At 39.7% G+C, this 10,586-nt stretch overlaps 2 protein-coding genes across 2 annotated transcripts in view; both read right to left on the reverse strand.

The window, feature by feature from the left end:
* Positions 1–10,327, reverse strand: part of lrrc74a (leucine rich repeat containing 74A) — an 11,711-nt gene extending 1,384 nt beyond the window's left edge. Inside the window, exons 1-13 of the mRNA XM_014029848.1 lie at positions 10,177–10,327; positions 9,790–9,965; positions 9,594–9,701; positions 9,416–9,509; positions 9,286–9,335; positions 9,097–9,178; positions 8,899–8,984; positions 8,631–8,825; positions 7,937–8,032; positions 7,680–7,823; positions 7,484–7,588; positions 7,248–7,333; positions 6,502–6,993 (exon numbers count right to left, since the gene is read on the reverse strand). Of these exons, the coding sequence (XP_013885302.1) occupies positions 6,502–6,993; positions 7,248–7,333; positions 7,484–7,588; positions 7,680–7,823; positions 7,937–8,032; positions 8,631–8,825; positions 8,899–8,984; positions 9,097–9,178; positions 9,286–9,335; positions 9,416–9,509; positions 9,594–9,701; positions 9,790–9,965; positions 10,177–10,282 (1,820 nt within the window). The 5' untranslated portion in view covers positions 10,283–10,327. The remainder of the gene's footprint in view (positions 1–6,501; positions 6,994–7,247; positions 7,334–7,483; positions 7,589–7,679; positions 7,824–7,936; positions 8,033–8,630; positions 8,826–8,898; positions 8,985–9,096; positions 9,179–9,285; positions 9,336–9,415; positions 9,510–9,593; positions 9,702–9,789; positions 9,966–10,176) is intronic.
* On the reverse strand, positions 549–2,067 carry LOC106533513 (ribosomal protein S6 kinase-like 1). The gene is made up of 4 exons (XM_014029849.1): positions 1,979–2,067; positions 1,214–1,308; positions 961–1,134; positions 549–712 (listed from the first exon to the last, which is right to left on the reverse strand). Exons 1-4 carry the CDS (start codon positions 2,059–2,061, stop codon positions 570–572), a joined length of 495 nt encoding a protein of 164 aa, XP_013885303.1. The 5' UTR covers positions 2,062–2,067; the 3' UTR covers positions 549–569.
* Positions 10,328–10,586: the final 259 nt, after the last annotated feature.

Genomic DNA, 10,586 nt, shown 5'->3' on the forward strand with positions numbered 1-10,586 from the left:
AGTCTGAGTACACAAACTTTGTTAATAACCCTAAAAACAAAGGCTACACAAATATAAATACTTATTTATACTTATTTCGGGTTTTTGTAATAATTGTAGGGAAAACATTACATCAGCAATTATTTTATTACCCTTTAAATTGATTTCTGAAGTGCAGTGCCTCCAAAACTTTTCAGCTTTGACCCACAAAATAACTGTAGCAGAGACCTGTGCCCACAATTGGATGATAAACATTTGTATCAGGTCAACTAAACATGGGCATAGTAACAATATTTATTATTCTACATTTATACATTTTAGGCAACTAAGGCAAAAATGTAATTAATTTAGAAAATCTTTTCAGGACCCCACCTTGATGTTTCAGGACCCCACGTTGGGTCCCGACCCCAACTTTGGGAACCACTGGTTTAATGCACTGAAGTAAAAAACTGTATTTTAGTTTATATTAAAAAGCACTGAAATAGACATTTCTGTTGTTAACAACTGAATAACAAAATACTTATGAAATGTCCCAGTTTTGTAGTTAATGTTGAGCAAATTTACACTTTTTATTTTAGGGAGGAAAAATATCAAGATGTTTTTCTTACCCCTAAATGAGAGCCTCCCTTCCCGAGGTTATCCTGTAAATGTGTAATGAAGATTTCTTCCGCTCTTTTCAGATACTGAGTCGTCTTCCTCTTCACAGCCTCTCGTCTATCTTTGTTTGGATCCACTGTAAAGCAACCAAACTCTTTGAGACACCAATAAAACAAAGGTTTACTGTGACCCCATGACAAACCTGCTCTGTCACACACAGCTGATAGTTAACACTGAATGAGGAAAATGTTCTGTCAGCAAACAAGTCTAAGCTCAACTTCCTGTTTCCATTCATGTTTTTGCCACGGGTCTTGTTAAACTTTGATATTTGTAAAGCTCATTCCATAAGTCACATTCCCTAAGTCTCAAATATTTGTCACTTACACTGGACTCCATTCAGCAGCAAGTCCACACCATTCTTATAGTAGCTGAAAGCTGCCTCGTAGTCCTCATTGACTTCACTGTCCAGTGCCATGCGGATCTGCTTGGCCGCCTCCACCAGGTAGTCCCTCTTTGCCATTTCTGTGTCGTTTTGGATCCAACAAGGTCCAGCTGGGCCTATTCACAATCACAGGCACTTACAGATACTATTCATTAGCAAGAGACGAACGGCATAACWACTAAGCGTGGCTCTCACCTCTGCTTCTGTTCCGTATCAGCAGCAGGACACATCTCTGTCTGCTGACACTGGGCACAGCACACGTCTGAGCCCAGGGACTCCAAAACTCAGGTCTTTGCAGCACAGCATGGCAATCCGAGCCAAAGGAAACAAAGAGTTAACCTTGAGAGCAGAACAGGAAGTGAGTATGAGTAGGCTTGTGTCTACTATTTCTAATGAGTGGAAAGAAACAGAGCTGTAAATGTTCACGACAGAGGGATGATTCAGTGTGCTGATGCAGGCTTGTTTCAAGGTAATAACATTATCCTCTCATGATAAAATGGTAATATTTAACATAAAACACACCTTCATACCCATCATATATATCTATATATACAGTATCTCTATATATTCCTCAAAAGCATTTCTGAGTTTAGGCTAAAGACACACAGATTTATTCCCACACACAGATCAGGTGAAAAGGATTACTTCTAAAGAAACAAGAAAATCTTTGCTGATATGGATTATACTTGTAAAAAAATCTCAACCATTAGCCCATAATTCTTTTGTTTCTTTTTTTTTTTACATAATTCCAACATAAAGCATAACCTGCATTGAAGGCTATTTAAAATGTAAAAAAAAAATCTTAGGGTTTTCCATCCAGTAATAAGAGCCATCTTAAGTGCCCTCCATCATTACCCATCATCCTCTCAACAGCCTCCAGAGCAAGTAAGTTAGCAACTGACCATTGGGGGGAAAATGCACCAAAATCACAGGCAAAAGTGTAAAAATCCAAGATAAGACCTGATGTGAGGTACAATGTGTCTCTCCACCCAGACAGCAGCATCAGCAGCAGRATCGGCTCGTCTCCTCAGAACAGAACTCATCCCACAAGCAGGAGAGGAAGAGGAGAGAGCTCAGCTGAGGCTGCTGATTGGCTGTGCGTGATGTCACGTAAGGGTACCATTTCACACAAGGCACTCACCCCCACCCCACCCCACCACCACCACCCCCTGGACCCCCCAGACCATCTAAAAGGGGGTGTCTAGACGTATAAAAATACTTATTACTCTATAAAATCTATTCAACATAGGCGCTTCAGTTTTTTATCCATTCACATACAGTATGCTACCATTCTGCTGTGTTCAGTTTGTTTAAAGGCACAGTGTGTAGGATTTATTGTTTTCAGCGATATCTAGTGGTTGAAACATCCTCCCTGGTCGCCCCCGCTTCCAAATGCAAAGGAGTTGCTGTGGTGTCTCTCAGGTGTCAAAAACCTTTGATAATTCCAACCGCGATGTCTGCCAGCAGCTTCAGGGCTAGTGATGTTTCAAGTGGTAAGATTATGAGCTTTAATAGGTAAAATTATCCCAGCNCCCCCACCCCCGCCTCATGATAGATGCTGAAAGATTTAAAGAGACAGTGCTGCTTTAAATGCTGAGCTTGAAGGGCATTCTAGCTGTGGTTTGTTTAAAAAAAATTGAATTTCATGTTTAATGTTGACTAATCTCATTAASGATTACTCAGTTTTATATAATAGTTACATTATTTGTCAAATGTCTTCTGGGCAATGGGAATGAAAGGATCAGCTGGCCCAGAATAAGTAATCACTTTCGGTGCTCAGTACCAGATGGAGTCAGGCTCCAACTACAGRACAAAGGAGAGCCCCCCTCCCCACCCCACAACCCTCACACCCAAGGGAGGGCAGGTTTACAGTAGGGGGGTAGACACTCTAATGGGACACTGAGATCTGATTCTGCATCCCTGACCAAAAATACAAAAGAGGGAAATTTGTGATCCCATTGGTTGTATGTTTTATCTTGTATGTTCCTTTAGACATAAATGTGTAAATTTGCAAATTTTTAGACCAAATTCAAAACAGAACACTGATTGAAATYTTTTTAGATTTTTTCCAAGGAGGATGAGCGTATTGCAGGACATGTTTTCATGCAAAATGCAAATCTCTCTCCTTTATAGTATTAAGAACAAGACTTTTGTGTTTTCCAAAAGTGATAAAAATATGTCTGACCACAGATCAGTTTTCTTTTCTGCCTCAGTTCACTTAAACATTATCTTAGAAAAGACAGCCATTTACTTTGTTCCACTGAATGAAATATGTGTTTCTGAGATTTACAAATTATTGCATTCTCATACTGTTTACATTTTATCCCAACTTCTTTGAAACTGGGGTTGTGAAAGGCATTTATGTTTTCATTATGGTACTCTTTCCTAAAGGCTAAAGTTTAGTCCAAGTAGAGCAAAGTGAGTTGCTACTGTCTAAAAGAGGGTATAATGCAAACACAACTTTTTTTTTTAAGTTTTATATCATGTTATGTCATACCCTCATAAACATACCCAGAGTGTTGCTTTGACTCATTCATGCATGTTTGAGAAATCCTTGAATCTCTTGTGGTAGCCATGTGGAGCTGCCTAAACACTACTGGTACAAAGCCCCGCCTATTTACACAAAGCTCCTCCCTGGAGCTCAGTCTGCAGCCGAGCTCCCGCTGCACAGAGCACCCCTCCCCCAAAGCATTGGAGATGTGTTAAGTCACGTTTAGCTTTACACTTGAGGAGCTGTTAATGTATGAATTTGAGGATAGTTTGGAGGTGGAAGTCTAAAAGAAAAGCCCAGGGAGTAAGTTGTATTCATTGAGGTTAAAGTGCATTCAGGTGTGTCTTTTAGTACCTCTATGCTCACTGCAATCATTTACTGAAAACTTGAAATAAACAAATTTCCTGCTTTATTTTGTACAATTTATGTGTGRCACCAGAAGGTCCTATGTCCTATGTCTTTAAAAAAACACGAATGGCAAATTTTTTTGAACAAAGGTATTTTTCATTCGTTCATATATTTTTTGGTCCAATGACACTTGAAGAATTTACGACATATGTAAAAAAAATAAACTCTTTTTAATCAAAAAGTATGTTTTGTCAAATAGAAGTACATTTTCCCATTTTTGATTTTGTGTAGTGTTTTCAAAAGCAGTTATTGTGTGCTGCATGAGTTCCCATTTGTAGTAAAACAGTTTCCATGAGTTTTGATTAAAGACAAACCCAAAATGTTTTGAAMGCTTAAAATCATTTATTGATATTGGAAAAAAAAGGAAGATGTGACGCTCTCCACAGAAGGAAATAGAGCACAATGGTTGCTTTCTTTGTTTCCTAAATGTCARAGAAGCTTTATGTCACAAGAAAAGTAGGTGGTTCCACAGTGGCTTTAGTTGTGTGATTAAACCAGAGGTGGTACATCACATAGTAGCCATCATTGTACATGTAGAGCTTCTGATCAGTGGGATTGTGGTCTAGGTTGGAAAACATATCCTGAAACCTCTCAAAGGGAACACTAATGTAACTCTCTTGGTTAGATTTGGTGTCACACTTGTAAAATATCTCTTCAGTGACTGTATCTACTGTCCTGACTACATATAATACACCACAAACCATGAAGGCATTGCTGACATTTGGCTTAAAAATACTGGTCTGCCACTCCTCCTCCACCCCGAAGGAAGTCTCGTTTATTTTAGCAATGGCCATACGACCGCTGGACTCCTCTGTGGCATAGATCACCCACAGACCTGTTTCATCAGCAGAGAAGTCAAAGTTCTGACTGGTGGAGGAAGAGTAGGAGAACTTATCACTAGCCCTGGCAATTACCCTAGACTCATAGCTCATGGTGGTGAAATTCAGCTTGACCAATCCAAACGGGTTGTTTATCTGATAATTTAAAGTATTGTCACGAATGATAAAATTATTCCCTGTCCCCCGCCAGCTGCTTTGTAAGCTGTGATGCTGAAAGTGGTTTCTCATAATAAGGTTCTTATAATTTGTGTAGAACCTAATGTCAATAATGGAATGACTAGAATACCCAGAGTACCAGTAAATAGACTCTCTATCAGGAACAGGTTTTGAATCTTTGCCCCAGCCTCCATATTAGATGGGCATTCAGCTGGCTGACAATGGGCTTGCTGACCTTGATGATACCACTGTGTGCACAAGATCCTGCAAAGGGAGAACATAATTAATTATATGAGAAAAACAGCTTTCAGCTCACATAAGAGTCTAAATCTTACCAATGCTGGGATAGAAAAGCTCCTGATGGCGTCTCTCATACTCGTCAAGTTGCAGCTGCAACTTTATGTATTCTCTGCATGTCGCAAGAAACAAATTCTTGTCGCAGATCTTCTCTAATCTATTTAATACGCTCACCATGACTGTGATCTCAAAAACCAAAACAAACGTGGACCCATGCTCATAGCGTTGTTGTTGTGCATGCATTTGTTCAGGCTGTAGCATATGGCCTACCTGTACATGCAGAGACGTGAAGACAGTGATGGAGCTATTGATGGAGATCTGTAGCTCTTGAATTAGGGCCTCCACTTGCTTAATTTTTACTGTCACCTCTTCAAAATCAGCTTCACCGTAATCATCGGTATTCTTCTCCATTATTTCAATCTCCACTGTCAGCTCTACAATCTTTCTTGCACTCTYTCAGCTTGGTTTCATAGTCCTCTAGCTAAAAACAAGAGCCATTTTACTTGTTTGTCACATGATCATGCATCACATGCTACTAGCATTATTAAGCACCTTGCCCATCTCTAACTCTAGTTTGTGTGAGATCTCCACTGCTGTCTGTTCTAACTCTGCCAAGTCTCCAAATGGAAAAGTTGCACTGGGTAGGAAGGCATTGCAGGCACACCTATCCCCACCTCCTGTCTCATTACCTGATCTCCACAGGCCCACACCCTAAAAATAAGAATAATGTATTGTGACGGATATGAAGAACTGAAGAATAAAGATGAAGTTAAATCATGCCAGGCATACCCCTACGGCCATAGCGGAGCTCTGCAGTGCTGAGAGAACCAGGGTCTGGATCATTCTGCTTCAGTCCGAGGTATGATCGAGATGGTTGGATCTTCACAACTTTTATAGCCTGCCACACTTTACCTATATACGCAGCACCTGTCCTTGTTCCCAGCATTGTTTGACTAGGAACGTGTCAGAATATACACCTGCCATTATCTCTAACACGCACAKTTAAATACTCAAAATGTTTGCAAAAAAGTTATCTGTGGGTGTGTGACCCCTGCAGCTGACCCATCCAATAAGTAAGCTACATTAAACACTGACAGACAAAAAAAAGCATCTCGATGTTTATTCTTTTAAAAAAAAGAGAACCCAAATCATTTTTTTAAAATTATGTTACACACAAAAACAAACAGTAACATTACTTCACAGATTTTTTTTGTGAGTTTTTGAATTTTTCTCCATGTTTCTTTGGCTTTCTTTTCTTTACTTTCTTGGTTTTGGCTTTGCCCTCTGGCCACTCAGGCTGAAGAGCAGGCCTGGACCTGGTTAGGCTGTTAGCAGTAGGGCTCAGCTCACTGTGGTTCACCTCTGGATCTGAGCTAACACTCTTGCGCGACGCAGAGTGACGCGAGTCAGCCAGCAGGTTGTGTTGGGAGTAGGACCGCATCGCTGGGGAACTAGTGGCACGGTAGGGCGAGGCACTCTCCAGCATGGGCAGATGGACTCGCTCACTGCTCAGGTTAGTGACAGAGTAGCGACTGTGTGACATAGCAATGTGGTGCCAAGAGCTGAGAGGGGTGGCAGAAAATGGTTGAAGGCCACTGGACTCTTCTTTGGCCCCTCCAGGGGATATGATAATGGAGCTGCGAGGTGTGACGGCCTCCACWGCGCTCTGGAAGGTTTTAAGTATGCGATCGCTTTTCTGCTTCTCTTTCCTCTGGCGAGACTCTACTTTTTTGAGCTGCCGTCGATGATCTCTCATCATCTGCTTTCTTGTATCAGCCAGACCCCTGAAAAAAAAACATTGGCCCATGCCTCAGATCCTTTGCAGAACCTTTACTACAGCACACATGTGGGGAATAATCATAATCATCGTAACTGAGCGCTGTTCTAGTTCCCAGCTAATAACTAAAGCACACTTGGTCATCAAACACTTGTAAAATGAATGATTGTAGCAGCATCGTCACCTTGTATGTGGTGACAATATRATAGTAARAAAGTCATTTTTCTGTTTGTACAATCTTGCACTGAAGGAAATGCTCACCTGTAGTCCACTATTCCTGTCCTGTCGCGATCAAGTCTCTGAATCAGCTCCTCAATCTGGAACCCACTCAAAGGAATGGTCGATTGCTAACAGTTACAAACACAAACACAACAATATAAATCAATATCTATGTGGGATAMTAGTAGATAATTCCATCATAATCTGTCACTTAAAAGGATCAGATTCTGTGGGTTTTCTGCAACATTTTGGACAGGTCATTGTATTCGTTTGTAAACCTGAACTGCCCTCCTGAAGTCAGTGACAGGGACTTGCATGGTGCCGTCTTTGTCGATATTCCGAAAGAAATCCCACAGACGCAGTTTACGACTATCAAGATAATCCTTCAAAAAATCATTATAAGAAATCATTAAAGCAATGTATTCATTACAGGTGAATTTCCAAAGAACTTAAAAAGCATTGCACTGTACAAACCTGAATAATTTTCATTGGATCAACTCGTTTTGGTGGCTTCTTAGCAATAAAGCCCCCCACCCCGCCGTACTGTACATCCAGACCAGGATGCTCCAGATATGTGACTTCCAAAAGATCCACAAAGTTCTCATTTACGAGCACATTCTGTCCAGGTAAACATTCACAGAATCAGCAACATGCAAACTGATTCATGAAGCAAATACAAATGTATGCATTGTAATATTACTGTCTATCACTGTACTGAAGTTGACACTCACACATATGTTGATCTCCTCCAGAGCTGTCTTGGGTGTGTTCTTCACCATGTTGACAAGGGCCAGAGCACCCTCTACTGTTAAGGAATTGTAAGCCAGCTACTTGGATAAAGGAATTAAATGTCATTTTACAATATAACTATGAACCAAGTTATATGATATGTGACCTGTATCATCAAACTGAAGATTAAATCAAATTTGATTAAAATGACATAAGCACACTTTCAGATTCCTGCCTTTTACGCCACAATTTGATACCTGGATCGTCCTGATTATGAGTGATTCCAGAGATGTGGCTTGATTTGTCTTCCTAATCAGTATYACCCATTGATATTTGGGATGAATCCTATTTTAGGTTATTCAAATTAGGAATTTTTAATGTCATTTTAAAGAGGAAACCTCAAACTGTTTTTGAATGTTAAGATTTACCGGTTGGAAAGAAAAACAGCTTTACTAGCTTGAGGTGAAAGCTATAATTTAAGGCTTTTTTGCTCAAAATCATGGTTTTCTTAGCTACTACTCCCAAAAGAGTTAGATTCAGACATTTAATTTAAACAATTTGTAGATAAGGTGCTTTATTCCTTATATTTTAACAAAATGCAACTTTTTTTCTAACCAATTGCTGCTTATTTTCCCACATACAATTTGGTTCAATGTGACAGGTCACATATAACTAGTGATGATGTTTTTTAACTACCAGCAGGACTCGGAGTGTTTCGTTGTATTCAAGGCCCCTGCACAGCATGCTGACGCCCTCGTTGGTGATGCAGTTGTTGTTGAGGTTGAGATGCACCAGAGAGTTGTTGAATTTTAGGGCTTCACCCATGGCTAAAGCTCCCTCATTCCCGAAACCGTTCCACGATAAGTCAAGGTGTTTGACCACTGTATTCACCTAAGCACAGACACTGTGGTGGGGTGATTTACTAAAGCAACAGTTAAACTGTTTGTGGTATACAGCACTCTACCTTCAGTCCAGCGCTAAAAGCCACAGCCCCTTTCATTCTAAGATGGTTCCAGCTGAGGTCAAGCACCTCTAGGCCATCGTTGCTTGCTGTAGATTTCAAAAAGTTAAACAACATATATTAAATATATTAAGTAAGTACTGTAACCTCACGTGTATACATCTATAAACATTGTAAAGAGTCAAGATTTTTGATGTTTACCCAACAGCTGTCCCAAATGCTCCCCTCCTCTTCCACAGAACTTATTATGGCTCAGGTCAAGTTCTTTGATCCTGGAATTGGCCTACGAGCAAAATGTAAAGAACATCATGATCACCATTTGCAAAGAAAGAACTCATAAAATACAATTATATGACATATTATGATTTTATTACCATATTGATAACTTACTGACAAAGAATCTGCAAAATATTTTGCATCATCATCTGTGAACCCATTTCCTGGAAAAAACAAAGCAAAAACAAAATGTTTATGTCGTGTATCATTCAGCTCCCATAAATACTGTTAGTTTGAACATTACCAGAAAGTTTAATAGATTTTAGTGATATGTTGTCCAGCAACATTTTAGCCACATGCTCAGCTCCTTCAGATTTTAAATGGTTATTGGATAAATTCTAATAAAAGAGAAAACAGGTAAACTGGTGTTTGCTAAAATTAAGATATTTAAGGACTCTTGAGCAGTCAGTTGCAGTTCCTACCAGGTGCTGAATGGTGAAATTAGCCCTCAGCAGCTCCAGCAGATATTTGACTCCTTCAGCTTGAATGTGATTGTCTGCCAGTTCCAGAGTGTTGATGTGCATATCAGACTAAGAACACAAATAAAGTTATATCATCAGACAATTAAACTCATTTAGTAGATAACACTTACTCAGTTGCAGAGTCATGTGAACTTACCACTAAAGCTATTGCGAGTGCCTTGCAGCCTAAAGGTCCTAACCCATYATGGGTGAGTGTCATAGTTGGAGAGCTGAGGTTTCGAATAAAATAAAGGACAGGAACCACACCCACCAGCTTGCAGGCCTGCATGTACACTTCAGCTACAGACATCTCCTTGTTGACCTTCATGTTGTCTGAGTATAATAATCAGACCCATGAGAAAAACAATACATACTCCATTTTGGAGCAAAACATCCACTGAATTACACTTTTTTAATGTTTTAGCTTAAAAAATAACAATAAAATAAATTAAAAACGTATTTGTATATGTTGTGACTGTGTTACTTCCTAACAGTAAGTGTCATCAAATGTCTCAAGAATTTCCTTGGAGAATTATCGACTTACCGTCTGACTCCAAGTCTTCAGACTCGGTGTCCGAGTCTTGCAGTTGAGTTGGTGATGGACAGCTGTCATCATTCAAGCTGAGTTCCTTAAATGAGAGTATTGACATTTCTGGTTCCTGTCAAAAATTACCCTCTCTATTGCATTAATTAATAACAGTTTTTTAAAAACCTTAGAAGATTTTGGTTTGTTGTTCCATTTTTCACAACCTGTGAGGTGCTGCAATACGGTACAGGTTTGTGGTGCGCTGTAGGAAATTCTATCTCTCAGGTTGCGTCATGAAGAATGGCATTAAAAATTTATGCATCACTGTGGTTACCATCCAAATAAACTTAGACTAGTTTTTCGTTCGTCACATCTTACAGTTACTAATTTGTTCTGTGATGTTTGTGTACTGGATTGCAACCAAGAAA

The sequence above is a fragment of the Austrofundulus limnaeus genome, unplaced genomic scaffold, assembly GCF_001266775.1.
Source record: "Austrofundulus limnaeus strain Quisiro unplaced genomic scaffold, Austrofundulus_limnaeus-1.0 Scaffold959, whole genome shotgun sequence".
NCBI lineage: Eukaryota > Metazoa > Chordata > Actinopteri > Cyprinodontiformes > Rivulidae > Austrofundulus > Austrofundulus limnaeus.